Genomic DNA, 16,779 nt, shown 5'->3' with positions numbered 1-16,779 from the left:
ACTAAAGCTACCTGAAGAGAGGGTAGGTACCCATAGAGCAAAAGAGAGTGCCCTTGCTATTACAACTGGTCAGAAAATAATTTCAAGTATGATCCAAGAATTGAATGTAGGATGGTATAGACTTTCAAATGAGCCTGTCTAGCACTTGAATCAAACCTCATAGCTCTGGATCTCTCACAGTACCATTATCAGTGTTATCTATCCCAAAGATGATAAGCTCACCATGGCATGACCTTTGTGACTGTCAGGACTGTCATGCCATCTGAGTATATCTACTAGTAGGGGTATGGTATAGTTCCCAGAAAGTGGTGCCCCCTCACCCTCTAGCTTATCTCCATCCTGTGTTATATGACACCTCAGGCCTGAAAGGATTAATTCAGTAAGCAATCATGCTTGGCAGTCCATGGGTCAATGTGATGGTACAAGATGAGATAGCTAGATAGATGGGATAATGGTAGGATGATATCCTTTCAAATAAACACTCTCCCAGCTTTATCTGCCCTGACTAGCTTGAGATCCATGGTTATCTTTCAGGGTTGATGGATATCAAATACTACTGATGTGTGAATAAATTGCATTGCTAGTATCATATTCACTCAGGATCTGAAACTGAAATGTCAGAGTCCTGGTTTGGAGTATTTGAACATATAAGTCACCTACCACACATTGGTTTAAGTACCAGATATTCCTTTGATTATGACTGAGAACTATATACAGTCACCATATGGTATGATATTGATCAAATAACATGGTCAATTAATGGTCTTGTTCAAAGGCTTCCTAGTAGTACTTGAATCATGTCTTTACCTCAAGTAGTTATGGAGATAGAGACTTATCAGTTGTAGATCAGTTAGTGATTGGCTAGTGCTAGCATAACCATTGAACTGGCACAATAGGTTACTTAATGAACGTTGCTTGTATACACAACATATACAATTTTGCTTTTGTGACAATCTGTGACATTCTCTGGTGATTGTGCTGTCAAATGGCGAAATTTTCCTTTTTTTTGGAGATTTGTCACCTTATGTGACTTGTGTAACAGCGTGACTAACAGCGTGACTTAGGCACTGAACTGAACACAAGTTACCAGAGTATTTAATCATTCATGATCAATAACATATTAAGTGTTATATCAATGCTTCATTGGACTTGTGTCGGTCTGGAGAGCAGAATTGCCTTTTTTGGAAAGTCCTAATGATCTTAAACATCAGTCATGAGTGGACTTGTTGCTCCAAGGTCTTAGATCTGAACTTTATAGCAATTTTATTGCAGTATACAGCGTGGGAAGTTTGAGCAGTTTCTTTCTAATTAGGATGGGAGGTGCGCTGTACCTCCCTTCCTAACTAGAAGGGTTATATAGAATTTACAGGTGCACCAGGTAAAGGGAGGTAATCAAATATATTTTGAGGTAATTGGGGGGGTAAAAGGGGAAAGTATAGATAACTACTTTGGTGCCAAGGTGATTATACTTAGTATTATGTAATTGAGTTATGTGATTCTATTGTTAAAAGAAGGTTGCAAAAACATGATGGTCTACATGACTGTTAACAAAAAATATTGGACACAACTCCAGAATATTGTTGGTTGTCTGCTCTATAGGAGCAACATGACCAAATTTTGGTGTCAAGTGAATGCTGCACTGGATATAGTTTGACAGCAGATTGTTTTTGGCTTTGTTTAAAACAAATCAATCTTTGGTCATCTTTCCACTACCATTGGGCCATTAGCAAACAGCCATTGGATATGTATCCAGTATAGAGGGATGTTCAATCAACACTGCCAATGTTTTGGAGTATGGTGAAAATTTGTGACTGGTAACCAGTCAAAAAATTATTCCTGATTAGCCAAGATATGCTAACTGCTTTAAACACTCAGATTCTTTACTGCCTGGGTTAGCAAAGCTACAAATGTTTAAAATTTGACTATCCCTTTGGTAACAGTTTAAGGTTATGGCTTGATTTTATATGGTGAACAACCTAATTTCTCCTTTACTTATAATTAGTCTGTATCTTAAGCTTGAATATCTCATTGCAAATTTTATTTTATTTTGGGCTGGGAATCGGTACACAAATTGCATCAGTCTTATATCTAGAGCCACTTCAAGTTGCTCAGAGTCCCGGACGTTGACACTAGCACATCGGGGTTTCGGGGGGGAAAGGCGGCCCGAAGCTGGACTGTTTTGTGGCAGATACAGGCCCAAATCATGGGGGGCCGATCTTTACATAAATCATGGGCCCCGATTTCCGTGCACGTGACGCGGAAATTTACCATATCTGGTAATTCTATAGGAAAATCCGCAGCCTTGATTTGGATACAATCGGCTGACCTGACTTGCAATAAGCCGTTGTTGGTTCCTCGGAGAGTCGGATCAGATGTATGGCTTCTCGCCCACGCGGCGTATCAATCACATCATTCGCATGTCTTCCCTTGACCGTTCTCACAACACTATCCTTCTTCTCACCCGACGACCACCATGCCTTGGACCGAGATCCCACTCAACGATGGCACCGGTGCGCACTGTCGTCGTGCATGTGTGTTGCTACTAAGCCTTTGCTAGGACGTACCATTCCAAGTCTTGCCTTCGGGACATGGAAAATGGGCAACGGAGACGCGCCAATTACACAGGTCGACCAGGCTCTTGGTGTTGGCTTTGACCATGTCGGTTAGTTGCTGATGGATTGACATCTGCTTGCCCTGTTAATCAATTACAGACACCGCTCAGGCCTACCGCAATGAATACGAGGCGGGAATAGCCATTCGCGAAAGTGGCTTGTCGCGCGAGAACGTCTTCGTAACGACGAAGTACTCAGGTGTTGACGGTAAAGGAATTGAGCAGAGTCTCAAGGAGAGTTTGGCGAATGTGCGTGCCGGATGCCTTCAATACTTCCCTCATTCATGTGTGTGTCCGCTGACCTTTCGCTCATAGCTGGGGCTTTCATATGTGGACTTGTACCTCATCCATCACCCGCGGCTCGCCGTCCCAGATATTCCGACCGCCTGGAAGGAGATGGAGGAGCTTCAAGCCCAGGGCTTCATCAAGTGCGTGCATTTCCGCGGCTTACACAGGTACGATTCTCACCGCGGTATGCAGGAGCATCGGCGTTTCCAACTTCAATGTTGCGGACCTCGTCGTGCTTCTCGCCTCCGCAAAGGTCAAACCCGCGGCCAACCAGATTCTTCTCCACCCCTACGTCTACGCGCAACAGAAGCCCATTCTCGACTTTGCAAAGAAGCACGGCATCGTTATCGAGGCGTATAGCGCGCTGATGTACGTCCTATCTTGCTATTTTGGTGCGGCCTGTGAGTTTTGATTGGGATGTGTCTAGCCCGATAACCTCTCGGCCCGGCGGACCCGTAGACAAGCCCGTTAAAGCAATCGGGTCACGTCTCGGAGTCTCGGACGACCAAGTCTTGCTGGCGTGGACAAAAGCGAAAGGCGCTGTGGTCGTCACGACAAGCTCGAAGAAGGAGCGCTTGCTGGGGTACCTGAACGCGGGAGATATCGGTGCGTGTACTCACATCATTCTTAGTTTAGCCAATCATAACCTTGCGCAGAACTCACGGAGGACGACATATCTGCCATCGACGAAGCTGGAGCCCGTGGGTACTCTCCGTTCCCTGCTATAACCGTGCCGTCGTTCGGATCCAAACAGGAAGAAGAGCGTGTCACGTACGAAGCAACTGTTCCGGTCAACGCCAGATCTCGGGTGCACAAGGCACTTGTTTGGATTGTGGCCTGTGCGCTAGTCCTTTATCTGGGTTACTCCGCACTAAACGCACAACGCCGCCCGCACGCATGGCAGCCGGTAGCTGGAATGAGTGGGAAGGCCAAGGGTGGGTGTCAGTTGGCACGGGACCGCGATACGTAGACAGAATCTGGTGCCTGAGGAAAATCTAATTCTTCTTCATTATGCGGCGATGATGTTGAATTCTTTCCGCCGCGCCAAAGCCGATGAGATCCCCATAACTAATTAAGTCCTTAGCCAAGGCAAAATTACGGCCATGATCTGCTGTCGCACACTTGACCGTTCAGAGGTTATAGGGCGATTCCCAATGTGCAAAGTACGCCAGTATTTCCTAGTTCCCTAGTCCATATCCATCATACTCCCCAAAGTATTGGGTAGGTACATCCAGGTGCTGTGGCTGAAAACGTGAGTTAAGATTTAAAACTAGTTGGACGCGAGCATCGTGGAACGCTCACGTGTGCTCGAGGCCATCGCTGATTTCATCATCGGGCGACGATCCGGGAGATCGGCTAGGGACGTCGACGTCACTTGACTTGATTTGACTTTTATCGCAGGTAACCCAGTCTAACCCGAGTCGAACGTTCCCTGGTACCTGTTGCGAGCGCCGAAAACCATGAATTTGAGTATAGGCGCATTCCCCGCGAAATTCGGTGACCGAGGACGAAAAGTCTCTCGCATCTCACTTTGGCAACCGCCCAACTCGACATCCCCTCAGTCCACCAGCCCCAGGGATCAGCGCCGGGGGAACGCCGTTGTGCAAGCCGACATCACGTTGTCGCGTGACGCGCGTGTCATGACATCAGCTGACAGCTTACGTGGCTCACTTCTTCCTTCTTACCGCCGACACAGTCGATTCTGGCGGCTTGGTGCCTCGTATTTGAGAACATTTAGGCTGTTATACAGTCTTCAACACCACCGAAAATGACGAGCGCACGCCAGAGCGTGGGCCAATGTTCCTGGACTGGGTCCTTTTTCTTAGTGGAGTGACCTTCCCGCGGCTGTCGAGCTCCCGTGGTCCAACTTCTCCACAGCATGTTCCAATTCTAGCGATGCCCATGCGACTGAATTACAGAAGTCAAGAAGCTAAAAAGGTCCTCATGACCGCCAGTCCCTGCCGCATGGCCGGGACTCTCGACATAAAAGCAACGGACCGTAACTGACCCGCCAAGCTTGCTTCCCTTGCTTCTCGCCCCGCTGCAGCATCGGCCCCGCCTCCACTCCCCGCGATGAGCACCAACGAAAAGCAACAGGAACGCAAGAAGGAGCCGCTGTTCAAGGCGCACTCCCTCAAAGTCGGGGACCGGGTGACGGACGCGGCCAAGTTGACGCTGAGGGAGACGCTGTGGCCGCTGTTCTTGGTGACGATCCTATACTTCCTCTGGGTGCGTCCCCAGCTGTTCCTCATGTCTTATTCTAATTGCTTACCTGCTCGCAGGGTTTTGCCTATGGTTTACTTGACACACTCAACCGACACTTCCAAACTACCCTCCACATTACCCGCACGCGTTCTTCCGGTCTGCAAGGTGCCTACTTCGGGGCATACCCGCTAGCCTCTCTGGGCTATGGTAACTGGGTCCTGCGGAAATACGGATACCGGGCCACATTTATTCTGGGTGAGCATCTTTTCACTCCGACTCCATCGCACAGAACCCTAGGTTAATGATTTGCATAGGTCTTGTCCTCTATGGCGTCGGTGCCCTCCTCATGTGGCCCGCTGGCTTGAAACGTTCCTTTGGCGGCTTCTGTGGGGCCACATTCATCATCGGTTCCGGGTTGGGATGCTTGGAAACCGCTGCAAATCCCTACATGGCTGTCACCGGCCCGCCGAAGTATGCTGAGCTGCGTATCAACCTGGCGCAAGCCGTTCAGGCGGTTGGCACTGTCGTTGGACCTGTCTTGGGTATGTTTTCTCGTGCATAGCAAGGTCGTGAAGACTGAATAAGCGGTCAGGATCCTACGTATTCTTCAAAGATACTGGAGACTCCGTCGACTCACTAAAGACTGTCCAATGGGTGTACCTTGCCATCGCCATCTTCGTCTTCGTTCTCGCTGTCGTCTTCTTCTTCTCCGTCATTCCTGAGGTTACTGGTGCGTCCTCAAGTTTTCTTCGAGGCTAAGGCTAAAGCTCTGTTCTAGATCTTGATATGGCGCAGCAGATGGAGCTGACACACGCTGATGCTATCGAGGACGTGAACAGCCAATCTTTCTGGCGTCAGTACAAGGTTTTCTTTGCCGCCTTCGCCCAATTCTGCTACGTGGGTGCTCAGGGTACGGGTTTTGCTTCGTTCGTTGTAATTCCCGTCTGACTTCCCTCCAGTTGCGATTGCCTCGTACTTCATTAACTATGCCATCGAAACCCGAGCCAACACGTCGTCCGCGACTGGAGCCAAGCTCCTCGCTGGTGGTCAAGGATCTTTTGCGGTCGGGCGATTTGCAGGATCCTTCATCATGACATACATCCGGCCCCGACTGGTGTTCCTCTTCTACATCACCATGGTCGTTATCTTCACCGCCGCGTCCATTACGCAGAGGGGCAACACCGGTATCTCGATGCTCTTTGTCGCATTGTTCTTCGAGAGTGTATGTTTCCCGACCATCGTGGCCCTGGGTATCCGTGGAATCGGCAGGCACACCAAGCGTGGCAGTGGATGGATTGTCGCGGGTGTCGTCGGTGGAGCTTGCAGTGCGTATATCTTTCATGCTGCCATAGAGGTTGTACTGACGGACAACGCCCAGTCCCACCACTGACCGCGAAGGTCGCTGACATCCACAACAACACCGCGCTCGCCATGGTCGTGCCCACAATGTTCCACGTCGTCGCCCTCGTCTACGCCGCCTGCTGCAACTTCGTGCCCCGCTTCCGGGACGTCATGGACAAAGTGGGCGACTCCGAGGTCGGCGTCGCAAAAGCTACTTCAAGCACCGACGAGAAGGAGACCGCGGAGGAGAAGGAGAAGGCGAGCGTGGAGAAGGCGTGAGGCGGCAGACCAATGACAATTTACTTACTCTACGAATGTAAAGTCGCGCGGTAGATACGATACTACGATAACATGTACGAGCATGTATGATAACGATTCCAGTTGGGAGCGGAGCACGAGGTTTATAAGGCTACGCTAGGTTTACATAGTGGGTAACATTGTAGTATTGTTGAGAGTGACCTTCAGCACAAACGGATGAAAATTTTCACCAAAGAGAGGACATGTCAGACGCGATGACTCAGGCATCATTTCCTCCGTCAATTTGGTCCCATTCTATACTGATTAGGCAGGAATCCGGGCGGTCTCAAACGGCGATCATATCGGAGACACGTGTGATGCCTTCTTTTTTTTGAGACTCCCACCTCTCCGCGATGCGCTGCTCTCACCGAGGGTCAACAGCAATAGTTGAGTGGATGGCGCCGTCCAGCTCTTTCTCAGACACCCAGAGACCCTACCCTCCAAGCTCTGACTGTGCGGCAAGTCAAGCAGGACACGATAATCCCTCTCTCGTTCCGGAGCGCCAAACTAAGGAAATTACGCGACCATTTTTCCCTTCGGCATGCTGGCGGGGATCAAAACGAAGGAAGCTGTGCGTCGGTCCTTCCTCTCGAGCTTTCTGGCCCTGGGCGGATGCAATTCCGCGGCGCTTACTTATAGTCACCCTCCACTGCCACACGCCCGACGCGGACGCTCCGACCGTCCACCCACAACCATGTCGAGTCATGCGCGTCTTCTGCTCGCTCTCTCCGTCGTCGCTGGCGTGCTCGGCCAGCAGGAGTTCACGTGGGGCTTTACTTCTTCGGTGCGTGGGCGGTCTTCTCTCATCCTTCTGGCCGTTCTCAAAGCGCCGTAGGTGTCGATGTCTCTGGCGCTCTGCGACTCCCTCCCCATTGCCATCGAGCAGACCCCTCCACCCGCAGGCAAGCCTGGGGTTCCCCCGTTTTACATGATCTCCCTGGCTGCGGGCTCGACGCCAATGACTTCGCCCATTGGGACAAACGCCAGTGCTCTCTCGTGGACAGTGAGACATCCTGTCGGTTGGTAGCATTCCATATCTCCCTCTGGTCGTATACCTATTGATTTTCTTAGGCACCCAATTGATTTTGGAGGTTGTCGATTCACAAGGGACGAGTGCTGGAATTGATATCTTCGCTTACACGGTCATTGGTGCGTCTGGCACTCTCCTCACGATGAGTCTCTCCCACTGACTCAAACTGTAGCGGGGTCAAGTAATGCCTGCCTTCCACCGCCAGACAAGGGCCCGCCATTTACAGCATCCTCCACGACTCCCAATGGTGCAACAATAAATACTTGCGACCCATGGAATATCTTCGTCAACGGGGGGAAGCCACCGTATACAGTCACCATTGGGCAGCTTAATACGGCATTCGCGACAAATTCTACTATGGGTACGCAGTCTTCCTCTGACGAGATAGGCATTAACTTCGCCCCGATTGATAGGCCCGGCGGACACGGTCCTTCAGTATATCAATCGTGGAAACCCGGGGTCGCAGATGATTGGTATGTAGCAAATCGTCTCGGCATCGGGTTACTTATCTTCCCGTGCTATTTTTGAATAGCGGGTGTCAGCGACTCGTACGTCTTCATTGATGATTCACTGGCGAGTGCTTAACCTTTGTGCGCGTATAGAACGGGGCGATGGGCAACCGGAAGTCCATTCGTCAAAACGAGTGGATCGACGGACCTGAACTGTACTGGTCTTGGAACTGTTTCCGGCACGAATGCGACGATTCCGGGGCTAGGAATTTCCAGTTCGCTTCGGCCACCGTCGAGTCCGCAAACTACTTCCTCCTCTACGAATCTTTCGCGGATAACGACGTTTCCATCGTCCACTATCCAATCTTCTTCTCTTTCTCCTTCTCCGTCTCCGTCTACGGCACCGGCGTCAAGTCATAACAACGATTCCTGGCGGACTCCCACGATCGTCGGAGCCTCGCTTGGAGGCACCGTGGTCCTTATCCTGTCGCTCGCCCTCTGTCTCGCTCACAAGCACATGCGACGCCAGAAGATCCAGTCAGAACTCGACCCATACCCACTCGTGCCCCCGCTCCTCATTCCTATGCGCTCATCCCCGAGCTCCATCAACCTCGGCGGGAACTCGCCCCATGTGGAGGCGCCCGTGACGCCGTTCCTGCTCGCAGAGAGCGGGGCGCGGTGGAGTAAAGCGATGTCGATGCCCATGAGTGTGTCACGGGCGTCGACGTCGTATGGGGGCCACAGCCACAGCCCGAGCACGAGCGGCCAGACGTCGCCGAGCGCGAGCAGCCCCGGCGCGGTAATCCACATGCAGGAGCTGCCGCCTCCATATGTCTTGCCGCAGCCGAGACCGGACTCGATGGGCGAGGGGAGCTCCAGCGTGGATGTGCAGCTGGGAGGGAGTAGTAGAAAACCTACAGGTCCTTCGGAGTAGGTTGATCGCATTCGCTTGTTGTACTGTATTGATATCTGCTGTCTAATTGATCTTCATGCTTTGAGTCAGAACCTCAAATGATACGTCGGAACCAACGCCATGGTCAACAACACACCGCGGGAGTTCGGGAATAAACGGTGCGAGAGTTCTCGTTGGCTTGCTGCTGCTCTCCGGTATGGGCAGATTGTCCTGCGCGTTGGGTCCGATTACGCTTCTTACGCGAGCTGCGTCCTTCACCGCCTAACCGAATCTCTGAAGTTGAAGACTCATCCCGCTCCCTTTTTACCCCCTTGCCCTTCGTGTCCAGTGCTGGCTTATGATGAAGTTGGTTCTTCACATTGTCGAGAAGACTGCGCTGCCAGAGAGATTTGGTGGTGATTGTTCGCAACCGAGGGTCAAGGTTCTCAACGAATATCGTAGCTTCATCTCGAACTACCTGATGTGGTGGAATATCTTTGCGAGCAGGCCGAGGAACAACAACATAGCCCATTACATGGTTGTATACCATGTGTGGGTCTTAATGGTCCGGATTCTGACAGGTAAGTTAGTGACGACTCGTGTCATGCCTTTTGACTGACCGTCTTCCAGCGCGCCCGTCCTGGATAACATTGCATACAAGTCTTGAGATGTGGTTTGATCCACCGGCGCCAATTGATAGCAAACACGGCTTGCGACATGAACATGAAGGCCGCCATGGGGTTGTATGACCAAGGCTGCATTTCATGTGTGGTGCTTAAGAAGTCCAGAAAGTCGGGAGCGAATTGGGTGTTTCCGATTGCGGGATCAATCAACCGAGATGGACGCTGAATTTTGTTGAGAAGCGAACAATAAAGCAGAGAAATGAACGAACTGGAGAGGAGTTGGACTGGGAAATGACAGCTGGCTCCCAGCGATCGAGCAAGAGAACGTAAGCCAGCTTCCAGTTATATTGTCGGAATGACTGAACCAGCCTATCGTGTTGGCTGAACTCGATCAAGTTACCAGGTTCGCAAAACAAATACATCCAGCGGCGCAGACCAGAGATATAGAAATGGTGAGACAAGAGTCTCTAGACATAACCAGAAATACCTTCCACTCTTCCTGAAATTCAGCCTTCTTATACACACTTGGTTTGATTTTCCAAAGCCAGACCAAGTCATCCACCACCTCAGCGAGCTCCATTTTGAAAGCGCCAATGTCATCGGCCTGATCTGTCCATGGAATGGCCTATAGAGCAGGTCAAACGGAGCAAATAATAGTATAGTAACACAGACACGGTGAAAGAGGTGATGCGCCCGTTGACGAATCTCGCTCAACGGTCTCTCGGTAGCATGGGCCTGTGGGATATAGGGCAGCTCGCTTGCTTCCCATAAACGTAGGTGTTCTTGAAGCGTCTGGAGGCCTTCTTCTAACTCCGCCTCAACGTCCTCCATTACAAAGTCGCCATCGTTATCGATACTCTCACCATCATCTGGCTCTTCGTGTCCCCAAGGCAGTATAATATCCTCCAGTGTGGAGTACTGCCGACTAGGTGCATTCTACATATAGTGATTAGCCTGCAGAACCAGAGGAAAGGAGAGTCCAACCGCCAGCCATTGAGCCGTTTGAATCTTCTGAAATTTGGTGCAAATTTCAGTTAAAGCCGTTTCGGCATAGCGCACGCTGGCAGGGAGTCGTTGTCTTGGTTGAAGCGGAGTTCTTGATAGTCAACACATTCATGGATGAGAAGAGAAAGGTGAGCATCTGGAAAGTCGTGCAGGTCCACATTTAGAACTCGAGAAAAGTAGTCGAGAATCAGTGCAATCTATCCAGACAAGTCAGTGGAGAAGTCCCGTTTGGGCCCGTGCGGCCTTATGGCCCGGACGGCCCGACCCGAACCGTGACAGAAACGGAGATGGTGGCCTCAATGTGGACGTCCCAGCTCATAGGTCTTCTGCCAAAGCAAAGGAGAAAGCAGCCAGCTCGATCAGTTGCAGAGCGGTGGCGAGTGCTGAGGGCTCGTTCGTTTAACCAGCGAGAGAATGCAGCGGGAGCGAGAGAGGGACGAGATGGAGTGAGGGGTAAGGGGTGCGGTAGTGAAGGGGGCTTCGTATATGGTATGGGCAGACGTGGCAGCGTAAGCTCATCGTTCTGACCCAGATCAGCCAGCCAGAACGATGAGCAGAACTGTCAGGGGATGAGGGTCCAGGTGCCTAGTTGATACCAAAGCCGGGGGAACAGCCCCACGGCCAACTACTGAAGTACAGGGCTATCTGCGCACGGACCAGTCACGTGATCAGTCACAGCCGTCACATCACATGCTCCCCTTACACCAACCCCTCCTCAAGATCCGTCGCCTCGACGGATAGGCGGAGTGTAGGGTTCTGCGAACTCGTATTCGGGATCGCCAGGGAAATAGAGGTTGTCGCCTATGACGCGCGATGACTGGCGCAGGTCGCCCCCCTCGTCGGGCGGTCTGCCGGTTACGCGGCCGGGCGTGAGCTACGTCGATCTGCATAGGAGAGCCGATCGGGGTAGGTGACGCACTGGTCAGCGCCGACGGAGGTGGCCATAACCACCGAGGGGCGAAGGGAGTAGGGTAAGGCTGGGGGGTAGGAAGAGATGGTGCCGCGGCCTGCATAGGTTGGGTAGTGGCGGCAGCAGGTTGGCGGGGTAGGGAAGACGGGAAGAGGGGGGAAGACAGTCGCGAATGCCCAGCTGGCCCACCGGCGGCCGAGGCCCTCGGATGAGTGGCAGGTCGAACCGCAGTAGTGGCGCGGGGCACCTGAGACTGGGCGTGGATCACGGTGGACGAAGGGTGCGGAGGGGCACGGTCGACATCCATCTTCGTGGCACGTGGTACAGGCACAGGCGCGGCAGGAGGAGGGGGGGGCAGGTCCCTCAGCAGACGGTGGCTGACGTTGCTTCTTCGCACGGACACGCTTGCGCATGAACCGTTTCCCAAGCGCAATAAGCGCTTCACCGATTTGCTGGTCGGTTCCCCGGATAGAGACCCGGCGCTCGCCAGGCGCAGCGGATCAGAGTACGCGCAAACTGAGCACCGGAAGTGTCGTGAGCTTGGTGGAGACCCTTGCCGCCACGACCCACGATATGCCCGACAGCCGAGTCAGGCACCACAAGCGTACAAGAGAAGCGTGACAGTATCAGGCGCAGTAGGAGGGAAGGTTTCGGCAAGTGGTATAGAAGTGTGGGCGGCAGCAATGACGGCAGGGGTAGGGGCCGGGACTGTTGGAAGAACCCAGCGACTGCCATCCCAGACACCGTGGAACGTAGGACCAGGGGAAGGGGGAGCAGGGGGTGGAGCAGGCGTACCATACTCAAGGCGGTCTAGACGGTCGGTGAGGCGAGTAATTTCGCTCTGCAGGAGCAGGCAGTACGAATACAGGTCAACAGGAACGCCAGGAGTCGTCATTGGAGAAGAGCAGGCAAGCACAGTAGGGTGAGGACGAATATAGGAGATAGAGAGGATCAACTGGGGCTAGAAGAGTGCCAGAGTTGATATAGAGGCTTTGGTATGCTGTCAGGGGATGAGGGTCCAGGTGCCTAGTTGATACCAAAGCCGGGGGAACAGCCCCACGGCCAACTACTTAAGTACAGGGCTATCTGCGCACGGACCAGTCACGTGATCAGTCACAGCCGTCACATCACATGCTCCCCTTACAAGAACGATGAGCTTACGCGGCCACGTCCTTGTCTATCCGCTTGTGCTTGCCTGCGTGAGGGTGCGTAAGTCGGGTGACGCATGGCTGGGGCTTCGCGAGTAGGGGGTTGGTGGTCGCAGGAGAGTGGCAGTCTGACGTGGCAACGGAAGCTGATTGGCGTGATCGCTGATCGCCGATGGCTCCCATTGCCACATCACGCGTCTTTGCATTTTGCCTCCGCTGTCAGGGGAACCCCCGCTTTGGCCTCCTTCGGACCCTCCGAACGCATCCGAGGCGCATCCGACCGGCGCCCCCTCGGACGCTCCGACCCACCCCGACCATCGTCCACGGCCTCCTTCGCCCGCACAATCACCGATCCGTCAAGACCCTCCCAACGATCACCTTGGGACAGAGCCTGCGACGCCGCTCAGGCCTTCTGCGCTCTACGTCGGCAGTTACGGACGACCACTATATAGTTGGCGCCCTAGCAGGTGGACCCTTAGAGTTTCTTCTCTTTGGATCCTCCCCTGCTAGGTCGGTCCCTCCATGTATTTCCGTAGCTTTTATTCACGCTTTGGATCCTCCCCTGGACAGAGCTTGCGACGCCGCTCAGGCCTTCTGCGCTCTACGTTGGCAGTTACGGACGACCACTATATAGTTGGCGCCCTAGCAGGCGGACCCTTAGAGTTTCTTCTCTTTGGATCCTCCCCTGCTAGGTCGGTCCCTCCATGTATTTCCGTAGCTTTTATTCACGCTTTGGATCCTCCCCTGCTAGGCTTTCGTCGGAGTCTCCAGGGTTGCCCTTACATCCGCTCCCCAGTCATTGTCTTTTGTCGCCACGCCAAACCAGTCCGCAGCGGGTGCTGCTCGATGGACATCACCTCAAGCAGGTGCTCCCTCGCTCAAGACGCAGGAGTCGCGCACCGGAAACTAGGCAGCAAGGTTGAGGAGGCCAATCGAAGCTGGTGATCGTTGGGGATCGAGCGGGATGGTGGCGGGAGAGGGGGTGGAAGGGGTCCAGATGCGTCATAGTGTTCGTGAAGGCGGCCAGTCCAGTAACATGGTCGTGCCTGCAGATGTCGTCTAAACGCAGATGTCGTCTAAACGCGTGTTGGCATGGGCTTCTTTGGAAGGTTGGGGGGACGGGGGCGGGACAGGATGTTCGAGGAGAGGACAAGAGCCTCAAGGAAGCAGACAAGATCGGGCCCTGGGGAGATAGAGGGTGGCGGGGAAGGAGACCATGTCTCTGACCGCACTGTGCTCAGGGCCAAGTACCGCGTCGAGCGGAACGTGGGCTCGGTATAGTTGAGCGAGCATAATTTGAAGGCTGGCGGGACCACCTGTTCGAGGGGAGGATGGGAGCCCCGAGGAAGCGGCCAAGATAAGGCCCAGGCCAGGGTGTAGACGGTGGTAGATATTGAGGGTGATGGGTGGAGAGTGGCCGAAGGAGACCGTGTGGCGGAGAGCACCGTCCACCAGCGAGATGTGGGCGGTGGTCGAACACAATATAGCGGGTGCGGTGGGAGTCGAAGAGGTTCTGAACCAATGCTGGAATAGATCAGCAAAATCAAATGCTTTCTTCCAGACAACTCACCAGTAGAGTCGCAACAAAGGGCTGAGGCCTGACCAAAAAAGAAAGGTGTATGGACATGTCTCCACGGCTGTCGCCCGAGGGCTTAACCGGCGGTCTTGAACCAGGCTGCTTTCACTCACTTGCTACGACAACCTTTGGAGAGATGAGAAAAGGTATTAAATAAGATCAGCCAGCTTAAATAGGTGTGACCTTACCCTTGAGGGTCACATATTGTTGATAATTCATGCAGCTGGACGCGTCCAGCATCAACAAGAATGTGACTAGACACATAGACGCGTAGACGTGTTCCACGTGTTGTGCATGACCGTCACTCCGTCACCACTGTCACATTGCATCACACCGCAGGATTTCCTCGTTATCTTCTCTTCTCTTTGGGTTACTCACTCTCATGGCTTCGGCACCTCTGGTGCAGGCTTTCCGGCAACCTCGAATAGTGCCTCCTGCGGCTATCAACATAGAAGAGGCTGACCTGCCGGACGTTCCCGAGCTGGTTGAGCATGCACGACTCCAGCGTTTGGGACTAAACATTCCAGTGGCTCCTATTGCCTCACTGAAGTTGGCCACCAAGCCAAAGAAGACCTCTCCCGTACCAGAGACACAAGAGCCGGAGAAAAACAAGAAGCTTGAAGAATGTGAGTTATCTTATGTCTCACAAACTCAAGTTAATAGCGAGAATAGTGACCGAGGTCTTGCAGTGCCTGTTCTGTGGAGTTGTACCTCAAGCCCCTGTGCATCTTTGGTAATTATTGGCAACCATTCTTTTCACAGATTCTCATAAATGTCCTCAACCATCTTAACATGCTCCCACAATGTCTTGGGATTGACCGACGTGTTCTGTTTGCCTTTCAATGCCGCTTTGAGCAAGCTGATATTTTTCAAATGCAGCGCTTCCTCTTTCTCCTTCGTGTTTGAAACGACGAATGTGTCCACCAAGACGAACCATGTGGCGAATCCATTCGGGTGAGCGGCGAAGGACAGACTTAGACGAGGTCGTCCGAGTGTAAACTTCTGAAGCCAGTTAGTCTCTTGGCTTTGAACCAGGTCAGATTTGCTTACTTCCTTGGTTATCCATGACACTAAGATAAATGTTGTTCATATAGGGTGCCCACTCAACTAACTGGTCAACGGAAGCCCCAACTCCAGCCCTGCTAGGTCCCTTCATTGCCATAACAATCCGATCTCCACTAAATTTCTTGATCTGGTCATGCACACTGGCATAGGCCTTGACGATGGCAGCTCGAGTGGGCTGCTCATTATGACGCAAAGACTTTGCGCTCTTTAGGACCGGACGTGACAAGCATAGCTGGGCCATGGGACTACTGGCATGCGAGAAGCAGTTTGAATTTATAGGTTGGCTTATTGTCTTGACTAGTAATGCTGACCGCATGAAGTACGGGGTTTTCTTGCGCCCACCAGGTGAGGGAGCCAACGTTGTCAACGTCATCCTCCGAGAAGACAATTTTGGAAATCTTGATGTTCTCCTCATGGGCACGCGTCGATCCAACACAGCCAGACGTGCATGCGTTCGAGCAGCGGAAGATAGCGCCAACCAAGTATTTGTATCCAACATTGTCAGTGTCCCAGGCGTTGGAACCAGCTTTGGATTCAGTACCCATGTGTTGTTCGTGAACGGTAAGAGTATACGCGTCTGATGAATCAGGTTAATCTTAGTCTATTGTCCAAATCTTATCCTACCGGACAGTCCCAGACTCTCTTCTTCCAAGAACTTGCGGAGCAGATGAACAACACCTTGGATAGGAATCTCAACGATGGGTGGAAGTGGCAATTCTTTGACGTCCGGAAACAGCTGAGCCGTGGTAAGCTCAACATGTATTGAACTGGCTAGTGAGGTCACGCAACGCCACGGTCATAACAACTAAATGTCATGTAAGTAAGATTCTGTGAAAAAGGAAACAAACGCACAGCAGGTGAAAGGCCGCGCGCCAGTAGTGACTCGTCTCCTATCAAACGTGTCAAGCTTGAGTGAGTTGCATTTAAATCCCTATGCCTACTCCAATGGTATCTAGATTCCATGACACGGTTATGACATCAACTCAGACCAAAACGCCTCCACCCGCCATTATAGATCTGACAGATGATGATAACCCATTTTTAATCAGGTAGGTTAAGGGTAGATTCTTCAACTAAAACTGAGCATCTCCCATAGTGCTCCTGCTGTCAGCGCACCTGTCACGGGGATCAAAAGGTGCGACCAGGAACTTTACGTTGACGCGTCTCATGCCTTTGTCAGAGAGGCACTTCTTATATTCCCACCGTTGTATACGTGTGAAGTAGACAAGTTATTTCTGGAGCATAGTCAGTACGTGGCTCAGGGGGACAAGGTGCCAGAGGCTTTCAAAAAGGTGTTTTCCACTCAGTATGTGAATGCGAGCTGGTATGCGCACTTGAG

The 16,779-nt window shown here is 52.3% G+C and overlaps 3 protein-coding genes across 3 annotated transcripts; all 3 read left to right on the top strand.

The window, feature by feature from the left end:
- Nucleotides 1-2,473: 2,473 nt before the first annotated feature.
- Nucleotides 2,474-3,869, top strand: MIND_00644700 (Aldo-keto reductase; the record flags this gene model as incomplete). Its single annotated transcript, XM_037363182.1, has 7 exons — nucleotides 2,474-2,510; nucleotides 2,558-2,662; nucleotides 2,712-2,860; nucleotides 2,927-3,039; nucleotides 3,092-3,268; nucleotides 3,327-3,505; nucleotides 3,556-3,869. 7 exons carry the CDS (start codon nucleotides 2,474-2,476, stop codon nucleotides 3,867-3,869), a joined length of 1,074 nt encoding a protein of 357 aa, XP_037221103.1.
- Nucleotides 3,870-4,972: 1,103 nt separating this feature from the next.
- Nucleotides 4,973-6,724, top strand: MIND_00644600 (MFS domain-containing protein; the record flags this gene model as incomplete). The annotated part of the gene is made up of 7 exons (XM_037363181.1): nucleotides 4,973-5,128; nucleotides 5,182-5,359; nucleotides 5,419-5,646; nucleotides 5,697-5,834; nucleotides 5,883-6,014; nucleotides 6,064-6,429; nucleotides 6,483-6,724. 7 exons carry the CDS (start codon nucleotides 4,973-4,975, stop codon nucleotides 6,722-6,724), a joined length of 1,440 nt encoding a protein of 479 aa, XP_037221102.1.
- Nucleotides 6,725-7,283: 559 nt separating this feature from the next.
- Nucleotides 7,284-9,155, top strand: MIND_00644500 (uncharacterized protein; the record flags this gene model as incomplete). Its single annotated transcript, XM_037363180.1, has 7 exons — nucleotides 7,284-7,526; nucleotides 7,578-7,761; nucleotides 7,814-7,891; nucleotides 7,945-8,133; nucleotides 8,186-8,245; nucleotides 8,305-8,320; nucleotides 8,375-9,155. 7 exons carry the CDS (start codon nucleotides 7,284-7,286, stop codon nucleotides 9,153-9,155), a joined length of 1,551 nt encoding a protein of 516 aa, XP_037221101.1.
- Nucleotides 9,156-16,779: the final 7,624 nt, after the last annotated feature.

This window comes from Mycena indigotica (assembly GCF_014461135.1).
Source record: "Mycena indigotica strain 171206Taipei chromosome Unknown Mind.scaff0005, whole genome shotgun sequence".
Classification (NCBI taxonomy): domain Eukaryota; kingdom Fungi; phylum Basidiomycota; class Agaricomycetes; order Agaricales; family Mycenaceae; genus Mycena; species Mycena indigotica.
The sequence above is the reverse complement of the archived record's forward strand: the minus strand, read 5'-3'. Positions and strand labels throughout refer to the sequence as shown.